Raw genomic sequence first — 20,698 nt, forward strand, 5'->3', positions numbered from 1 at the left:
GTGGTCTTATATTCTTAGCCCTCTGAGGAACTGTCTTAAGAGTGGGTGAGAGAATAAGGGTGGATCCGTGTTGAATTCTGCAGAAATGGCTGAGGCATGGATTTTATGGAGGAAAACGAAAGTCCACTGTTTAGCAGCTCAGCTAGATACTGTAATACCGGAGGCAAATTCAGTTTTCTAGAATCCTGGCCTTTTTTCCTCATTCCAAGAGCAAAACCGTTTCCATTTTGCGGAGTAAGCCTTTCTAGTAGATGGCCTTCTGGCCTCCAAAATGACATCCTGCACCTCTTTGGAGAGTAGGGTCTGTTGTGGTGTTAAGGAATTTTCCATGCAGCGAGATTGAGTGTTTTCAGCTGACTGTGAAGAGTTTTGTAGCTGTGCTGAGTCAGCAGAAGAGGCATTAGAGGTAGGGACCAGGGAGGAGTATGCGTTAGGCTCCTCAGGAGTGGGTACCAGTGTTGTCTTGGCCAGTCTGGAGCAATCAGTATCATCTTCGGTCTGTCTGCTCTTGCTTTCAAGAGCACCTTGGGCAGAAGAGGCAGAGGTGGGAAAGCGTAAACTGTCCATGCTGTCCAACTGAATGAAAGGGCGTCCACTCTCCAGGCCTTTGGATGAAAGGTCCTTGAAGAAAACTTTTCCAATTGATGATTCCTGTGGGAGGCGAAGAGATCTATGTCTGGCCTCCCCCACGCTTGGATTATCTTTGTAAACACTTGAGGATGCAACTTCCATTCGTGTGGATCTGTCATATTTCTGCTTAGATTGTCTGCCAGCGTGTTTTCCAAACCTGGCAGGTACTGTGCTTGAAGTTCGATTTGCCATTCCAGAGCCAAGTTCCAAAGTGTCATGGCTAGTCTGCACAGAGGGTATGAATGTGTTCCTCCTTTCTGTTTATGTACCACATTACTGTGGTGTCGTCTGTTCTTATCAATAATTGTCCTGGATGCAGGAAGTCCTTGAAAGCTGTAATTGCATTTATCACTGCTAGCATTTCTTTTTGATTGATGTGAAGGTGCTTTTCCTTTTGGGACCATTTGCCCTGAATGCACCTGTCTGTCATGTGCGCCCCCCAGGCGTAATCTGAGGCGTCTGTTGTGATGACTTGATTTGCTTGAGGCTTGCAGAATGGGAGACCTGTGTTTGTTTGACATGCTTGGGCCCACCATAGAAATTCCTTTTGCAAACATGGAATTATTGGTATTATTGTTTCCAAACTGTGGCTGTGCTGAGACCAAAGGTTTTTTAGGTACCATTGAAGTTTCCTCATATGCAACTTTGCACATGGGATTAAAAGAATGCAAGATGCCATGAAGCCCAGAGCCTGCAGGATTTTCCTTGCAGTAAGCCTGGTACAATTTGCTAGTATTTGAAGTATTGAGTTAGTTGCCCCTGTTTTTCTTGCGTAAGATAAGCCATCTGGGTGTTTGTGTCCAAGTTGGCACCCAGGAAAGTTATTTTCTGAGATGGTGTTAGCCTGGATTTCTCTTTGTTGATTGTGTATCCCAGAGAATGCAGTAACCGTGTTACATAAGCCAGATGTTCCAGAAGTATGTGCTTGCTGTCCGCTTGGATCAGGCAGTCGTCCAAATAAGGGTAAATTTGTATTCCTTGAAGTCTGCAGTAGGCAATTACTGATGCCAGGCATTTCGTGAATACTCTGGGCGCAGTAGATAAGCCAAAGGGCAATGCAGAGAATTGATAGTGTATTGAACCTGCAAGAAATCTGAGGTATCTTCTGCAGCTTTGTCTGATTGGGACATGCAGGTATGCCTCCTTGAGGTCCAATGTTACCAGCCAAAACTCCTTGCCCAGCATGGGAAGAAGCTGCTGTAATGTGAGCATCTTGAATTTTGGTACGAGTAAGAATGTGTTTAGGATGGATAAGTCCAAAATGGGTCTCCAGTCGGATCCTTTCCTTGGTACCAGAAATAGCCTGGAATAAAAGCTTTGACCTTGCTCGTGAGTAGGTACCTCTTGAATAGCTTTCATGTCTATGAGCTTTGAAATTTGTAGTTGTGCCTCTGCCCTTTGATTGTGTGGCAGGTTTGGCATGCCTCTCATTTTTGGAAGAGTGTGAAAATGAAATATGTAGCCTCTGTTTATAACGTCCAGGATCCATTTGTCTGTTGTGACAATATGCCAATTTCTTGTAAATAATGCCAGCTTTCCTCCCAAGGGTGCTTCCAGCTGAAACTTGCTTGGCATGGAAAGGAGGAAGTCATTGGGTTTGTTTCCTGTATTGTTGTGCACTGTCTTCGCCACCTCTTGGTGCTGGAGTTTGCCATTGCCTGCCTCTATATGATCCTTGTGATTGTCCTCTGCCCCTTGTGCGCCTGTATCTACCTCTTTGGGGCTTGTCCGTGGCTGGAAAGGACCAGTTTTTAGAAGGCCAATTTCTGCTAAAACGTGGTGGTTGAACCTGTTTAAAAGCTTTGACAGTTTGCATAGATTTGGCTTTTTCTTCCATTTTCCATAGTATCTCCTCAGCATTAGTACCAAATAACACATCCTTTTGTAAAGGAGCATCTAATAGTTTAGCTTTCACATGATCAGGCAAGATTTGTTCCCTAAGCCAGGCATGTCTACGAATGACTGATCCTGTAACAGCAGCTCTACTTGAGGCCTCTAGGGCATCATAGCCACATTGTAAGGTGTACTTGTTCTGCACTATGCATCATATCCTGCAACTCCTTCAAGTCTGGTTGTTCAGGTTGAGACATTTTATTTCTTAATTGTGATAACAGAAACTGCTGATATTTAAGCATATGAAACTGACAATTTAAGGCACTCATGGCTAGGGTGGCCGAGGTATATACCTTTTTTCCCCACCTTTCTAAGGATCTTGACTCTCTTTCGGAAGGTAGTGGATTCTTAGCAGTAGAGGCCTTCATTCCCTTGGGGCCTTGAGAAATGGTTTCAGGGTCAGCATCATGGCTTTTGTAAAGAAATTGGTGAGAGTTAGGAACTCTGTAGTACCTATCAGGCTTGACTGGGGCAGGAGGCAGGGAATCCGGATTAAGGCAAGCCTCCGAATAAACATCATCAAGTATGTCCAAGACAGGAGGTATCGCCAGGGGTCTGTGTTGAGGTAACAAAAGAAATTCCCTAAGTCTTTTCTTGGAATCAGAAAAGTCTTGGCCTTCCCAATGGAAGTGTTCCCTCAAGGTGTGCAAGGTTTCCCCAAAAGAAAAATCCTCAGGAGGAGATACAGAAGGAATGGACTGCTCTGCATCAGAATCTTCAAAAGGGGAGTAAGAGTGTTCCTCTACATCAGAATGTTCTGAAAAAATGGAGCCCTGATCAGAGGAGGGAGAATCTTCCTCCACCCTGGGTCTCTTGTCTGGAGGGGGTTGGGAACCCCTGATAAGAGTCATTAAATCCTCAGCCATTTTAAGCATCTGCTTTTTAGGCATGGGGCCTGGAGATGGGCCCTGTGCAACAGACCTCTTGGGATGCCTGGCTGATTTGGACTTAGTAAAGGCCTTAATGGAAAAGGAAGATGAGGGTCTAAAGACACCATGGATGGAAGTGGACCTGTCCACATTAGGAGGCTCAATGCTCACAGTGGCTTCGGTGGTTGTAGTCTGGGTCTGGGCCGAGGTACCTGCGGTCTCGGTTACAGAAGACACCGCCAAAGAAGTGTCGTCGGTAGTCAGGGACTGCATAGGCGTCTCGCTGAGAACCGGACCACGTGTAGCCGGTTTTGGCGTGGTGTCGGTGGGTACTGCGGACCTCGCGTGTCGGTCCTTGTCCTTGCGTTTTTTTGGACAAAACGGTGGTCGGAGTCTCCGACGACATTTTATAATCAAAGGCTGTACCAAAAAAGTGTTGGGCGAACTCCGCCCGACGCTTAATAGTGCGTTTATTGAAAGTAGCGCCGGCGACAGCCGAGACGTCGTGGTCTGGGCCTAAACAAGGTATACAGAGGGAATGGAAATCCTTATGCGGTATTTGCTTCCCACAAGAAATACAATTGTTAACTTTTTCTGACATCGGTCTGAGGCAAGAAAAGTTTCCCCAACGGGGTACTTAGCTTTAATGAAGACTTCGGTTTCCAGTTTTTTCGTAAATTCAGGAGCTGGCCGACTGGCACTTGCGAACTGCTTCTGCTTCAGGCACCGCGCGGCAAAAAAGACTGGAGAAAATGGCGTCGGCTGTGTCTTATATACCCCTGCCTCACTGACGTCAGGAAAGAAAGCAACAACAACAGACGCCGGACCTAGACTTTGGAATTCGGCCGACCGAGGACCCACCTGACGGCAGAAAACCCATCTGTGATTACTGCAGCTGTATGCACGATGAACATCTAGCAGCCACAAGACCAGCTGATATACATTTCCAGTTCTTAGCCAGTATTTCATGTACCTAGGTATTAGCACAGGTCATACCTAGGCATTACTTGTCATGGAACAAAGAGTGACAGAAGAAACCTGAATGCAGCAGGTTCCCATTGTATGCAAGTGCATTCCCTGGAACTGAGAAAATTTAAATGCAATTACAGGGAACTACAGTCTATGTCTGAAACTGCTGTAACCTGGAAAATTCCCTTTTTTTCTTAGGTACAGCAATCTCAGCATTACTAGATATAAATAATGGAGGCATGGTACTGCATGCCCCCCCCCCCCAAAAAAAAATGAAAGATATGTACTCACCATAACGATAGATCCATGTTGCCTTTGTCTGGTTCAACTTGTGGGACTTTGAATCTGATATCAGTCAGTTCAAAAGTCTTTTAGCCTGTTTGGCTCCACCTCCCTTAATCATAACTCTCAGTTCCTCCATCAACTCCGCAGGTCAAGTTTGCCCCATACAGAAATCATATTACTCTGGAAATATACCTTCCAAAAAATGGAATATAATAACCAAGGAGAATGCGAGACTCCGGAAGGTGGGAACAAACAGCCTCTAATGTCTAGTCATCTCAGGAGGAAAGACTTGCCAAGTCAATAAGAAGGTGAAGGGCAGGAGGGCTGGAAAGCTGAACCAGACAGAGACAGACAACATGGATCTATTATTATGGTGAGTACATAACTTTCGTATCTGATGTTGTCTATTCCGTCTGGCTTCAACCTGCGGGATGGAGTCCTCAGCCACAAACATTCTTCGGGAAGAACTAAGGAAGGATATTCTGCAATACAGTGGAGCCAAAGGAAGTCCTGGATCTAGACTGAATATCCAGCTAACAATGCGACACAAAAGTGTGGTGAACCAACCAAGTAGCAGCTGCACAAATACCATCCATTGATACTTTAGAAAGAAAAGCTGCAAAAATAGCCACAGCCCTTGTTGAATGACCCATAGGCTTGAGTGGAACAGTCTTGCTTTTCAAAGAATATGCAAATAAAATGCAACTGACAGCCACTTGAATAACAGGTGAGCCCAGCCTGGACTTTGAAAAGAAGACAAACTGACTGGATTTTCTGATAGCTTTGGTTTGGTCCAAACAGAATCTCAAATGCCTATGTACATTTGAATAATGCAAAATATATTCACCTTTGTTGAAGAATGGGAAAATACAGAAGGTATATTGAAACTGTTAAGCTTATTTTCAGAAGTTGCCTTTGGCAGAAAGGGGTTGTGGCTATCAAAGGAAAGGATGGAGCCAAAGATGGCCAAACCATCAAATCCCACCCACAGGATGGAACTTCAGCTGGCCCCAAAGACCTTGGATTCAAAAGGACTGAGGGAGGAAGGCACAAGGATGGAGCCAAAGGTCCTGGTGCCATATCCAGATTTGATGAGATAAGGCCTAACTGCATCACCAACTGTAAACAGGAACTCAGATGCTCCAGATCAGAGGCTTTGACGCTGCCCACTGACCTCGATGACCAGATAGAAGAAGCCACTGAGGGGGGCTTAAAAGTTCTGTGAGAAGAAGATCTCATGTTCCAGATCCAAGCCGGGCAGGCTGAACTGGGGCAGAGACAGTGGAGACTCTGGTGACAACAGATGTGGGGTGCTTGGAGAAAAAGGGGAAACTGCCCTACCTAAAGGTGCCCCTTTGAACAAGAGGAGGCTTGGGATAAATCTGAGGCAGAGAACAGATCTCACTGGGTTTACTCAATTTGACAGCTGAAGGTGATCGGCTATGAGAAGTCAGGGCCAATGTTGGTGCTGAGGCAGCCAGGGGACTCAAAAATCAGGGAGACCTTCGGATCCAACGAGCCTGAGGAAGCATGTCCAGAAGTGGAAGCCAAAGTAGGCCTCTTCCTCTCCCCTTTGGCATATCAGGAGCCCGCTATATTTTGGACTCTGTCTTGGGAGCTGAGAGAGAAACCAACTCGTAGACTAAACAGAAGAGCCCAAGGGTAGAAGCTCTCTCAAAACTAATTTAGCTCTACATTCATTAATGACCCTGCTGCTAAAACTCACACAAATGGAGAATCCTGAATCCGGATGCACCAGACCCAAACAATGTACACATTTTAAGTGTGTATCGTGGGAATGCAACTTGTGCCCGCAGGAAACGCACTTCTTAAAACCCTTCTCCATCTTCTCTAAAACTACCTAAAATACATAAAAAACTACCACAACACACTCACGAAAGTCAGAAAAAAGTACGGGAAGGGAAAATGGATGACCTAACTACAACTAATTACTCAACTATCTACCTAACTATGCTGGAAGGAAGAAAGAACAAACAGGATCACTAACAGAGGGTAGGGGGAACAATAAAAGCTTACCAAATCACAACCCTAATTTCTCTAAACAGAAAAAAGTAGAGTAGAGCCAAGACCAAGCTGCAGACCCGGATGATGACAAACTAGATCTGAGGAGTTGATGGAGGAGCAGGGACTTATGGGTAAGGGAGGCAGAGATAAATGAGCTAAAAACTTTTGAATTGGCCAATGTTGGATCCAAGCAGAACTGAAGTCCCACAGGTTGAAGCCCGACAGGGCAGACAACACTGGATCTTTTAATATGTAACACTGACATTTGTAACTTGTTGTTACTTCCCAAGGATTACATTTAAAATTTTTAGTATCGGGACTTGCACTATCATGTCTTGAACTTACTATATGCCATCTTAAGCAGCTTCTGACCACAGAATCCAACTGGCTGGCATTCACATTGCTGTTAGAGAGAAGAGGAAGAAGATAAACTGATATAAAAAGGGATGCTGCATTTTAGTGCCCCAAATTTGCCTTGGCTGTCATTCTGTTGAAAAGACGCAGTCCATTTCTTAGACATAACTCATAAAATAAGAAATATCATCAGGTGTTTAGAGAAATATATGCCTGTGGAGTCACCTGTCAATGTCTTTTCCACCTACGCAGTATCATGCTTTCAGTAGTAAAAAGGCATAAATGATTGTGTTTTTGTAAAAAGCTTCTAAACTGTCTTATTTTTATCTATAAGTTTAAAGAATTAAGAAAAAGTTCTTACTTTCCTGTCTTGCCGTCCCACAGTTTGACAGATTTATCAAATGAAGCACTTGCTATTAATCGAGTGTCAGGAGAGAATAGGACTTCATTGATTAGGGCCTGGTGACCTGTCATTCTGGCTAGTGGCTTCTTTTCCTCTGCTGGTGTCCACAGAAACAATGTGAAGTCATCAGAGCCAGAAACCAACCTCTCTGGCCCTTGGCCCTGCTCAAGAAACATATGCTTAGTTAGTGAAAGGAAATGAAAACCTGGAATAAAGCCTTCATGCCTGTATGACCTAATGAAGGAATGGGAAATGTCAGAGGTACAAAACAGAATTAAAATGAATGTGCAGTTTCAGAGTGGGACCAGTATATAAATACTACACAGAGGTAGCTACAGGAAGGTAATATTTCCTACTAAGTTGCATGGGACAAAGGAGTCACATGATGTTGCCAAGTGGTAGAAGGTAAATACCATCTCTGGGTCCCAGTGAGATAGAAATTTGCACATGCTGTTACTTGCAAAGGGATTAGAAAATAGGATACATAAACTGCTGAACGGAAATGGTAATCAACAGACCTGCACCAAGTGCTCTGACATCAAGCCCTCTCAAACCATGAGATTTCATTCTGTGGCCACCACACAGCTGAAAAACCAAGGCATCACAAATTTCAGATCAGCTCACAGTTACTTTTACAGACGGATACATATAAAAGTACAGTTGTGTACACTTACCATAAATGTAGGCGTTCGAGTGTATTCACTGTTGCAGTCATCACACTTGGGTTATCCTGCCAGGGGTAGCCCTCATTCAGCCCGAATACCAGAGGCTTAGTATTTCTGCGTCGGTTGCTGTCGCACTGACATCAGGTCATCAGAGGTACAAAAACAGGCAGCTGATGCCATTACATCAGTTTTTCTTGCCCCAAATGTCAGAAGCCCCCAAATAGGGAGCTAAGTTATGGTGGAAAAACACCACCAGTAAAAAGTAAATATCAACAGCCCTGTAAGGAGTGAGTAAGAGAGAGAGAAAGAGAGAGATACAAGGGGGCTGGAGGGTGGGAAACCAGGACTGCAACAGTGAATACAATCAAACATCTACATTTATGGTAAGTGTACACAACTGTACTATGTTCTTCGTGCTTCACTGTTGCACTCATCAAACTTGGGTTGATTCCCAAAGCTGAAGAGTGGATGGAGGCAGTCAAGAAGAGTTGGGGCTGGCTAGAATGCCCTGCAGGACTGCTGCTGCAAAGCCCATCCTGGATTTGGAAAAGATAGGCAGGTGGTAATGCTTGGTGAAGGTATATATACAGAACTCCAAGTAGCAGCTTCCAGAATGTCCCTGGTAGGGACTCCTCTGAGAAAGGCTGTAGAGGTTGAAGTTGCCCTAGTGGAATGCATTCTGACTCCCTGAGGGGGTGGTTTCCCATGGTGTTTGTAACAAAAATGGATACAGTGTGCTATCCATTTGGAGATGGTTTGTTTTGATATGGCCTTGCGCTCTGCCCCTGGTGCAAAGCTGACTAGTAACCGGTTAGATTTCCTAAAGGGCCTAGTCCTATCAAGGTAGAATCTGAGTTGTCTGTGCACATCTAAAGTGTGCAGGATCCTTTCCCTCTTATTTTGAGGATTAGGGAAAAAGGTGGGCAAATGGATAGATTGGTTGAGAGCCACACTGGACACCGCTTTAGGCATGAAAGTTGGGTTAGTCCTGAGGGAAACCCTGTCAGCATGAAAAATAATGAAGGGCTCCACAGCCATAAGTACTTGTAGCTCAGACACTCTTCTAGCTGAAGTGATGGCCAGAAGCAAGGCTGTTTTCCAAGAGAGGAATTTTAAGTCTGCTTATGCTGCAGGCTCAAAGGGGGGTAGCGTGAGCTTTTCCAACACAAAGTTAAGGTCCCAAGCAGGGGTGGGGGCTCTTCTTAGTGGGCTTAAGTTGTTAGCCCCTCTGAGGAAAGTACAGTTGTTTGCACTTACCATAAATGTAGATGTTCGACTGTATTCACTGTTGTAGTCATCACATTTGGGTTATCTGCCTGTAGGTAGCCCTCAGCCGGCCTGAATACCAGAGTCTTTGGATTTCTGCGTCGGATGCTGTCGTTTCTTCCATGACGTCAGGTCGTCAAGGGTATAAAACATGCAACCGATGCCATTACATCAGTTTTTCTTGCCCCAGATGTCAGGTGCCCCCACAATAGGAAGCAATTATATGGTATGGTACACCCCTATCAAAAAGCAAATACACATGAAAAAAAAAAAGAATATATATATATATATATATATATATATATATATATATATATATATATATATATATATATATATATATCTACACACACACATATATATATCTATATATATATATATATATATATATATATATATATATATATATATATAGATATATATATATAGATATATATATAGATATATATACCAAACATGAAGGAAAGGTGGAGCCAAGAGAAGTCAGGGGGCTGGAGGGAGGGTAATCAGGACTGCAACAGTGAATAGACTCGAACATCTACATTTATGGTAAGTGTACACAACTGTACTATGTTCTTAGTGTTTCACTGTTGCAGTCATCACATTTGGGTTGATTCCCAAAGCTAAGGAAGGGAGGAGGTAGTTAAAGAGCCTTAGGGCCAGCTATCAAGCCCTGCAAGACTGCTGTGGCAAATCCAGCACTGGATTTAGAAATGATAGGCAGGTGGTAATAGTTGTTGAAGATATGTACAGAGCTCCAGGTAGCAGCTTCTAGGATGTCCCTGGTAGGGACCCCTCTGAGAAATGCCATAAAGGTAGATGCAGCCTTGGTGGAATGTGATCTTATCCCCTTGTGGGGTAGGTTTTCCATGGTGCTTGTAGCAGAAATTAATGCAATGGCCTATCCATTTGGAAATGGTTTGCTTTGAAATGGCCTTCCCCTCTGCCCTGCAGCAAAGCCAACTAGCAGCTGGTCAGATTATCTGAGAGGCTTAGTCCTGTCCAAACAGAATCTAAGTTGTCTGTGTACGTCCAGAGAGTGCAGTACCCGTTCCCCTTTGTTTTGTGGATTAGGGAAAAAAGCAGGCAAATGAATGGACTTGGTTTAGGGCCACACTAGACACCACATTGGGCATAAAGGAAGGATTAGTCCTGAGGGAAAACCCTGTCCTTATGGAAGACAATGAAGGGTTCCACTGCCATGAGGGCCTGTAATTCCGACATTCTTCTTGCTGAAGTGATGGCTAGAAAGTACAGTTGTGTACACCTACCATAAATGTAGATGTTGGAGTGTCTTCACTGTTGCAGTCATGACTGTAGGGTTCTCCCCTGCCGGCAGGCAGCCCTCGGTCGGCCAGAATCCCAAAGTCTGGGTCCGGCGTCGGCTGTTCAACCCCGCTCCCTGACGTCAGAGCGCCAGGAGTATAAAGCCGACAGTCGACGCCATCTTCTCCAGTTTTTCTTGCCCCAGATGTCAGGAGTTCCAAAATGAAAATGGTCCCATAACCTTTGCAAATACACCTCAGAAGAATGGTGAAAAAAGGAACCACACAAAAGTAAAAATAAGAGGGGACAGGAGGGAGGGAAACCCAGACTGCAACAGTGAAGACACTTGAACATCTACATTTATGGTAGGTGTACACAACTGTACTATGTTCATCGTGTTTCACTGTTGCAGTCATGACTGTAGGGTAGAATCCCAAAGCTGAAAGAAAGGGAGGTGGTCATAAAGAAGAAGGGGCGGCTAAAAGGCCCTACAAGACTGCAGAGGCAAAGCCTGCCCTAGACTTAGAGTAGAGAGGAAAATTGTAGTGCTTAGAGAAAGTATGCACTGAACTCCAAGTTGCAGCTTCCAAAATGTCCTTGGTAGGAACTCCCCTGAGGAAGGCCGCAGAAGTGGCAGCAGCTCTGGTGGAATGAGTCTGTATGCTCCCTGGGATTTGCTTTCCATGGTGTGAATAACAAAATCTGATTCCATGAGCAATCCATTTAGAAATGGTTTGTTTAGAAATGGCTTTACCTTGGGAACTTGAAGCATAAGAAACAAACAATTGTTCTGATTTTCTGATGTCCTTGGTTCTGTTCAGGTAAAAACGTAACTGTCTATGTACATCCAAGGAATGTAAGATCCTTTCCCCTTTATTTTGAGGAGTGGGGAAAAAGGTTGGCAAGTGGATAGTTTGATTTAAAGCCACTTTGGAAACCACCTTAGGCATGAAGGTCAGATTAGTCCTCAAAGATACCCTGTCTTGATGAAAAATAATATAAGGTTCCACCGCCATAAGAGCTTGTAACTCTGAAACTCTCCTGGCAGAGGTTACTGCCAACAGGATAGCTGTCTTCCAAGATAAACACTTGATGTCAGAAGAAGCGGCAGGCTCAAAAGGAGGCAAGGTTAGTTTTTCCAAAACATAATTGAGATCCCAAGCAGGAATAGGAGGAGATCTAGGAGGTCTTAAGTTCTTAGCTCCTCTGAGGAACTGTCTCATGAGCTGGTGGGAAAAGATGGGAGGGTCTGTATTATAATGAGCAGAAATAGCAGAGGCATGGATCTTAATGGAAGAGAAAGAGAGACCCTTATGTAAGAGATCTGTCAAGTAAAGCAAAATTAAAGTAATGTTAGGAAGAAAAGGATCAGAATCCTGAGCCTGCATCCAGGAACAAAATATTTTCCATTTTCCTGCATAAGATTTTCTAGTGCTAGGACGTCTGGCTTCTAAAATGACATCCATAACCTGCTTGGGTAGGAAAGAAGAAATCAAAGGCCCTGGATTAACCAGGCTGCCAGGCTGAGAGTTCTGACATGAGAGTGTAGAACCTGACCCTGATGTTGGGGCAGCAGGTTCGGAGATTGAGGTAAAATCCAAGGGGGCTCCAGGCATAGGTTTTTTAGAGTTGGATACCAAAACTGCCGAGGCCAATTCGGAGCCAACAAGATTATCATCTTGGGTTTGTCCTGTTTTATCTTCAATAAAACTCGTGGAAGAAGAGGTAGAGGTGGAAAGGCATATCCCGAGAGGTTCCTCCAACTGAATGACAGGGCATCCACTTTCCAAGCTTCTCTGTGGAAAGTCCTGGTGCAAAAATTCTGTAGCTGATGATTTAGATGGGATGCAAAGAGATCTATGTGAGGACATCCCCATACTGCTGTTATCATCATGAATATTTTGGTGTCCAGCATCCACTCGTGTGGATCCGAAAGGTTTCTGCTCAAACTGTCTGCCAGTAAGTTTTGTTTTCCTGGTAGAAACTGAGCTTGAAGATCCAGACTGCAAGCTAGAGCTGTGTTCCATAAAACCATGGCTAGTCTGCAAAGGGGGTAGGAATGAGATCCCCCTTGCTTGTTTATGTACCACATAACTGTGGTGTTGTCTGTCCGTATTAGTAGTTGTCCTGGTTGTATGAGATTCCTGAAGGCCAATAGAGCTTTCTGAACGGCTAACATTTCCTTTAAGTTGATATGCAGGTGCTTCTGATCCTTTGTCCAAAGGCCCTGCAGACAATTGCCCTGAAAATGGGCTCCCCAAGCATAATCCGAGGCGTCCGTGGTTAGAATCTGAGAGGCAGGAGGTAGACGGAAGGGCTTCCCTTTGTTTAGAGCACAAGCCCTGGACCACCAAAGAAATTCCTTTTGAAGGCAAGGAAGGATGGAAATCAGTACGTCCAAACTGTGGCAATGCTGAGACCATACACTTTTTAGGTACCACTGTATTTTCCTCATGTGTAGTCTTGCATATGGTACGAGAAGGATGCAGGAGGCCATGTAACCCAAAGCCTGCAGGAATTTCCTTGCAGATAGATGGGTTAGAGTTGCCAAGGCTTTGAAAGTTGATGCCAGCTGTAATTGTTTTTCGGATGTCAGAAATGCCATCTGGGTTGTAGTGTTTAGAAGAGCACCCAGAAAAGTTATCTGTTGTGATGGTGTCAAATTTGACTTTTTTATGTTTACAGAGAATCCCAGGAATTTGAGGAGGTTTTGTACAAAATCTAGATGCTGGAGTAAGACATCCTTGCTGTCTGCCTGAATTAGACAATCGTCCAGATAAGGGTAAATTTGAATTCCCTTGAGTCTGCAGTAAGCTACTACTGGAGCCAGGCATTTGGTGAAGACCCTGGGCACAGTAGACAATCCAAAGGGCAGCGCAGAGAATTGAAAGTGCCTCGATCCGGCCTTGAACCTGAGGTATTTTCTGCGATCCTGCCTGATGGGAATGTGTAAACATGCCTCCTTTAAATCCAAAGTCACCATCCATGCATCTTTGGACAGCATTGGAAGTAACTGCTGTAGAGTAAGCATCTTGAATTTTGGAATCTCTAGAAAGGTGTTCAAGACCGATAGATCCAGAATGGGTCTCCATGAATTTTGCTTCCTTGGGACTAGAAAGAGCCTTGAGTAAAACCCTTTTCCCATCTCTGAAAGAGGAACCAGTTCTATGGCATTCATAGCCAAAAGAGCTTCCACCTGGTTTAAGGCCTCCGTCCATTGATGTTTTGGAAGGTCTGGCCATCTGCTTGGCCTTGGCAAGGTATGAAAATGGAATTTGTAACCTCTTAAAATCACATCCAAAACCCATTTGTCCTGGGTTATTTGAGTCCAATTTTGATAAAAAAGAGAGTTTTCCTCCGAGAGGGGCTTCCAGGCAAGACGTTCCTGCAGCCCAACAGAGGGAGTCATTGAGTTTGTTTCCTTTGAGACTGTGGCCTGTCCTCTCCTCCCCTAGGGGTAGAAGCTGTCCACTGTCTTGGTCTATAAGCAGCTTGTGTTTGAGGCCTCCCTCTGGAGCGTCTATATCTACCCCTCTGAGGCCTGTCTGAAGAGGGAAAGGACCAGTTTTTTGATGGCCAATTCCTGCTAAATCTAGGAGGCTGTACTTGTAAGAAATATTTAACTGTTTGCATGGCTTTTGCCTTATCCTCCATCTTTTTAATCACCTCTTCAGCTTTAGAACCAAACAAAACATTATGCTGAACAGGAGCATCCAATAATTTAGCCTTTACTTGTTCAGGTAAATTTTGTTCCTTTAGCCATGCATGTCTTCTAATGACTGTGCCAGAGGCCGCAGCCCTACAAGAAGCCTCCAAGGCATCAAATCCACAGTGTAAAACATGCTTCCCAACCTGTTCAGTGGCATGCAATAGGTCATGTAATTCCTTATCATCTGCACAGGCAGAAATGGAAGTAAATTTTTGTTTTAAGACAGACAAGAGAAATTGCTGATATTTAAGCATATGAAACTGACAGTTTAAAGCCCTAATGGACAAAGTAGCAGAAGTGTACACCTTTTTTCCCCATCTTTCTAAGGCTCGAGAATCCTTTTCAGTAGGAATGGGATTTTTAGCAGTAGCAGCCTTAACACCCTTAGGACCCTGAGAAATGGTTTCAGGGTCAGCAGTAGGATTCTTGTATAAAAACTGATGGGAATCAGGAACCCTGTAGTATCTATCAGGCTTAACAGGAGCAGGAGGAAAAGAATCAGGGGTTAAGTTAGCCTCCGAAAAGGCATCATCCACAATATCCAAAACAGGAGGAATGGCCAGGGGTCTATGTTGGGGAAGAAGAAGAAAATCCCTCAGTCTTTTCTTGGATTCTGAATACTCCTGTCCCTCCCAATGGAAATGTTCCCTCATTTCATGCAGAGTTTCCCCAAAAGAAAAATCCTCAGGAGGAGAAGCTGAAGGAATGGATTCTTCCGCATCAGAATCCTCATAAGGAGGAAAGAAAATTCCTGATCAGAAGAAGAAACTGAGGAAACAGAAGCCTGATCAGAGGAATCATAATAAACATCCTGCCTTGGTCTTTTGTCTGGAGGGGGATGAGAACCCCTAATCATTGTAAGTAAATCCTCCGCCATCTTGAGTAACTGTTTCTGTGACTTGGGAGACGGTTCAGAAGAGGCCTGTGTTGAAGTCTTTGATTTAGAAGGAGTCTTTGCCTTTGTCTTTGGCTTTGCCTTTACTTGAAGCTGAGTAGGCCTGAAAACCCCTTTGGAAGCCGGTACCTGCACAGTGGCTCTGGACCCATTCGAAGGAGCATTGTCCGAAGGTCCTGCAACAGAGATATTTAAAGGCCTGGTTGGCTCCTCATGAGAGTCCGTTTCGGCCATCGGCTCTGAAATGGCCGACGACAGGGGCTGCAAAAGCGCCTCAGTGACGATGGCCGAACCTGAAGCTGGCTCCACATGTGCGCTATCATCAGATTTGGACCTCGGAGGCCTGTATTTATCCTTGCGACGCTTGTGAACTCCGGTAGATGGAACCGTATCCGATGACATTTTGTAGTTAAAGCGCCTACCGAAGTAATGAAAAGCAAAATCGTACCTTCGCTTAATCGTACGTTGATTGAATCTAGCACAAAACCGACAACTAGCTAAGTCGTGGTCAGGGCCTAAGCAAGGAATACAGTAAGAATGAAAATCCTTATGAGGTATTTGCTTCCCACATGAAATACAATTATTAACTTTTTCTGACATCGGAGTGGAGCAAGAAAAAAGTTTCCCCAACGGGGTACTTAATAGCTTTGAGTGGAGAATAAAGTCTTCGGACCGAAGTATATAGAAATATTCGTCAGGAGTCAACTGACCGGCACTTGCAAACTGCTATCACTGCACGGCAAGAAAGACTGGAGAAGATGGCGTTGGCTGTCGGCTTTATACTCCTGGCGCTCTGACGTCAGGGAGCGGGGTTGAACAGCCGACGCCGGACCCAGACTTTGGGATTCTGGCCGACCGAGGGCTGCCTGCCGGCAGGGGAGAACCCTACAGTCATGACTGCAACAGTGAAACACGATGAACATGTAAGGCTGTTTTCCCGGAAAGGAATTTCAACTCTGCTATTGCAGCTGGCTCAAAGTGGGAAGAGTGAGCTTTTCCAATACAAAGTTAAGGTCCCAGGATGGAGTGGGAGCTCTCCTGAGGGGGTCTTAAATTTTTGGCCCCTCTACGGAACTGTTTTAGCAAGGGGTGAGAAAAGAGGGGTGGCTCAGTATTACAATGTGCTGAAATGGCAGAGGCATGAATCTTAATTGATGAGAAGGATAGGCCCTTGTGGAGCATTTCTGTTAAGTACTCTAGAATATGAGATAAGCTAGGCATCGTTGTGGCCATCCCCTGAGCTCGACTCCAGGAGCAGTATCTTTTCCACTTTTCAGCATAGGATTTTCTGGTACTAGGCCTCCTTGCCTCCAGAATGACAACTCACACCTGCTTGCTGAGGGATGCTAGAGGAGAGCTCATGGAATAAGCCAGGCTGCAAGGTTCAGGGTATGAGATTGAGGGTGCAGAATCTGGCCTGCCTGCTGGGACAGCAGGGAAGGGGTCTGAGGCAGGTGCCATGGTTGCAGCAGTGTCAGACTACGCAAGAGGGGGTACCAGTGTTGGCGTGGCCAGTCTGGTGCAATCAGTATTGTTCTTGGCTTGTCCTGTTTGATCTTTAGTAGAACCTTCGAGAGGAGAGGCAGAGGGGGAAAGGCAGAAACTGAGAGGCTTTCTCAGGTGAAGGACAGGACGTCCACTTTCCAAGCTTGACTGTGGGGAGTTCTGGTGCCTAATTTGTTCAACTGGTAGTTCTGAGGGGAGACAAACAGGTCTACCTCTGGGGTCCCCCATTTGTTCCCCAAGAGGTTGAATATTTTGCGTTCTAGTTTCCATTCATGTGGGTCCATCAGATTTCTGCTTAAGTCGTCTGCCAGTGAATTTAGTTTGCCTGGCAGGAATTGAGCTTGTAGGTGCACTTGGTAGCTCAAGGCTGTGCTCCACAGAGCCATGGCTAGTCTGCAGAGAGGGTAGAAATAGGTTCCCCCATGCTTGTTTATGTACCACATAACTGTGGTGTTGTCTGTCTTTACCACTAGTTGTTCTGGGAGAATAAGGTCTTTGAAGGCTGTCAGAGCATTCTGTACACCTAACATTTCTTTTTGGTTGATATGCAGGTGCATCTGTCTCGGGTTCCATTTGCCCTGAATGCACTGCCCCGCCATGTGAGACCCCCATGCATAGTCTGATGAGTCTGTTGTTAGGGTTTGGGCGGCAGGGGGTAGAGTGAAAGGGAGTCCCTTGTTGTGGCAGCAGGCCTCTGCCCACCAAAGGAACTCTGTCCTTAGACAAGGAATAATAGGAATCATTGTTTCTAGGTCCTGTGAATGTTGACACCATGACCTTTTTAGATATCATTGGAGTTTCCTCATGTGTAGTCTTGCATATGGAATTAGCAGAATGCAAGAGGCCATGAACCCCAGGGCTTGCAGTATTTTCCTTGCAGATAGTTGGGTTTTTGTTGCCAAAAGTTTGAAGTAGGTTGTCAAATACACTTGTTTCTCCGGGGGGAGGAATGCCATCTGGGAAGTTGTGTTCAAGCTTGCTCCCAGGAATACAATCTGTTGGCAGGGTACTAGGTGAGATTTCTTTTCATTGATGGTGTACCCTAGTGAGGATAGAAGTTTCTTTACAAATGCCAGGTGTTGTAATAGCAAGCCCTGGTTTTCTGCCTGAATCAGACAATCGTCCAGGTATGGGTAAATTTGAATATTTCTCTGCCTGCAAAATGCAATGGCTGGAGCTAGATACTTTGTGAACACACTGAGTGCAGTAGATAAGCCAAAGGGAAGTGCAGAGAACTGAAAGTGCATGGAGCCCACCCTGAAATGTAGGTATTGTCTGCAGGATTCTCTTATTGGGATGTGCAGGTAGGCTTCCTTTAAGTCTAGGGTTGCCAGCCAGGCATCCTTGGCTAGCATAGGAAGAAACTGTTGAAGAGTTAGCATTTTGAATTTTGGAACCATCAAAAAGGTTTTGAGAATAGAGGTGTCCAGGATAGGACGCCAGGTGTTTTCTTTTCTGTGTGCCAGAAACAGTCTTGAATAAAAAAGTACAGCTTTGTACCTACCATAAATGTAGATGTTAGAGTGTTCACACTGCTGCAGTCATTACACTTATGTTATCCTGCCGTCAGGCGGTCCCGCAGTCGGCCAGAGTACCAAAGTCTTGGTCCGGCGTCGGTTGCTGTCGCTTCTTTCCTGACGTCAGTGCACCAGGGGTATATAAGATGCAGCCAACGCCATTTTCTTCAGTTTTTCTTGCCCCAGATGTCAGGTGCCCCCAATAGGTAGGCAATACATATTGCTAATGAAAAATATACGTATAAAATAAAAGCAATAACTTCAGTAACAAGCAAATACACCACAAAGGTTGTATAGGAAAGAAAAGTATGGATAAGTCCAGCTAGTTCAGAGGGGATGGAGGGAGGGTAACCTGGACTGCAGCAGTGTGAACACTCGAACATCTACATTTATGGTAGCTACAAAACTGTACTATGTTCATCATGTTACACTGCTGCAGTCATTGCACTTGGGTAGAATCCCAAAGCTAAGGTTGGGTGGCTGGTCTATAAAGAGTTAGGATTGGCTATGAGACCCTGCAGAACTGCAGTGGCAAATCCTGCTCTGGATTTAGAGTAGAGAGGCAGGTGGTAGTGCTTGGTAAAGGTGTGCACTGAACTCCAAGTTGCAGCCTCCAAAATTTCCTTGGTAGGTACCTCCTCTGAGAAAGGCTGTTGAAGTGGCTGTTGCCCTGGTGGAATGTGGCCTAATGGTACTTGGGTCTGATTTTCCATGCTGTGTGTAGCAGTAATGTATACAGTGTCCTATCCATTTGGAAATAGTCTGCTTTGAGATAGCCTTGCCCTGTGATCCTGCAGCATATGCTACAAACAGTTGCTCAGTTTTCCTGAAAGCTTTTGTTTTGTCCAAGTACAAGCGTAGCTGCCTGTGTATGTCCAAAGAATGCAGAAGTTTCTCCCCTTTATTCTGGGGGTTTGGATAAAAAGTTGGCAAATGGATGGTTTGGTTTAGAGCCACACTAGATATCACCTTTGGCATAAAGGTAGGGTTTGTTCTTAAAGAAACCCTGTCCTGATGAAAAATTATAAAAGGTTCCACTGCCATTAATGCCTGTAGCTCTGAGACTCTTCGTGCTGAAGTTACTGCCAGGAGCAGAGCTGTTTTCCATGATAAAAATTTTAGACTGGCTGTATTGGCTGGCTCAAAAGGTGATAGGGTCAGTTTTTCCAAAACGAAATTGAGGTCCCAAGTAGGTGTTGGTGCTCTCCGGGGCGGTCTTATATTTTTAGCCCCTCTGAGGTACTGCTTTAGTAAGGGATGAGAGAATAAAGGAGGATCCATGTTGTAATGTGCTGAAATGGCCGAGGCGTGGATCTTAATTGATGAAAAGGATAGGCCTCTGTCCAGCATCTCAGTTAAGTATTGTAAAATCTGAGGAATGTTTGGAACAAGAGGGTCAAGGCTTTGAGCCTGGTTCCAGGCGCAAAATCTCTTCCATTTTTCTGAGTAAGCTTTCCTGGTGCTTGGCCTCCTGGCCTCCAAAATGACATCCATAACAGCTTTAGAGAGTGGTGTTGCCTGTTTGACATGTATCTGCCATGCAGCCAGGTTTAGGGTTTTGAGCTGACCGTGCAGGATCTGATTGATTTGTTGAGTCAGAAGGTGTGGAATTTGAGGCAAAATCCATGGTGGGCCTTGAGCCAAGTTCCTTAAGATAGGGTACCAGTGCTGGCGTGGCCAGTCTGGAGCAATCAGGATCATCTGTGGTTTTTCTTGCCTGGCTTTTAGGAGTACCTTTGAAAGAAGAGGCAGTGGCGGGAAGGCATAAACGTTTAGGTTTTCCAGCTGAACAAAAGAGCATCCACTTTCCATGCTTGTTTGTGATAAGTCCTTGTACAGAATTTTTGTAGTTGGCAATTCAGTGGGGGAGGCAAAAAAATCTATGTCTGGGCATCCCCATTTTTGCGTTACCATGCTGAAGATTTGTGGATTCAATTTCCATTCGTGAGGGTCCATGATATTTCTGCTTAGATCGTCTGCCAGAGTATTTTTCTTTCCTGGCAGGAATTGTGCTTGCAGGTGAACTTGATACATTAGAGCGGTGTTCCACAAGGTCATGGCTTTCCTGCATAGGGGATAAAAATGAGTGCCCCCTTGCTTGTTTATGTACCACATTACTGTGGTGTTGTCTGTCTTTAGTAACAATTGTCCTGGATGCAGAAGGTCCTTGAAAACTGTTAGGGCATTCTGAACAGCCAGCATCTCTTTTTGATTGATGTGAAGATGCATCTGGTCTGTGGTCCACTTGCTCTGAATGCATTTTCCTACCATGTGTGCTCCCTAGGCGTAATCCGAAGCATCTGTTGTTATAGTTTGCCTGGCTGTGGGTTGGGTAAAAGGCTGACCCTTGTTTAGGTGACATGCCTGTGCACACCATCGAACTTCCTGTTGTAGGCAGGGAATCATTGGTATTACTGCTTCTAAACTGTGAGAGTGTTGAGTCCAA

The 20,698-nt window shown here is 44.9% G+C and overlaps 1 protein-coding gene across 2 annotated transcripts in view; it reads right to left on the reverse strand.

Annotated features, from left to right (window-relative positions):
- The window catches only part of NLE1 (notchless homolog 1), a 691,532-nt gene that overhangs the window by 200,517 nt on the left and 470,317 nt on the right, over nucleotides 1-20,698 (reverse strand). For both annotated transcript variants that reach the window (XM_044054321.1, XM_044054322.1), the window contains exon 10: nucleotides 7,387-7,589. In XM_044054321.1, the coding sequence (XP_043910256.1) occupies nucleotides 7,387-7,589 (203 nt within the window). The remainder of the gene's footprint in view (nucleotides 1-7,386; nucleotides 7,590-20,698) is intronic.

Source organism: Protopterus annectens, chromosome 13.part0 (assembly GCF_019279795.1).
Source record: "Protopterus annectens isolate FY-2018-M chromosome 13.part0, PAN1.0, whole genome shotgun sequence".
NCBI lineage: Eukaryota > Metazoa > Chordata > Ceratodontiformes > Protopteridae > Protopterus > Protopterus annectens.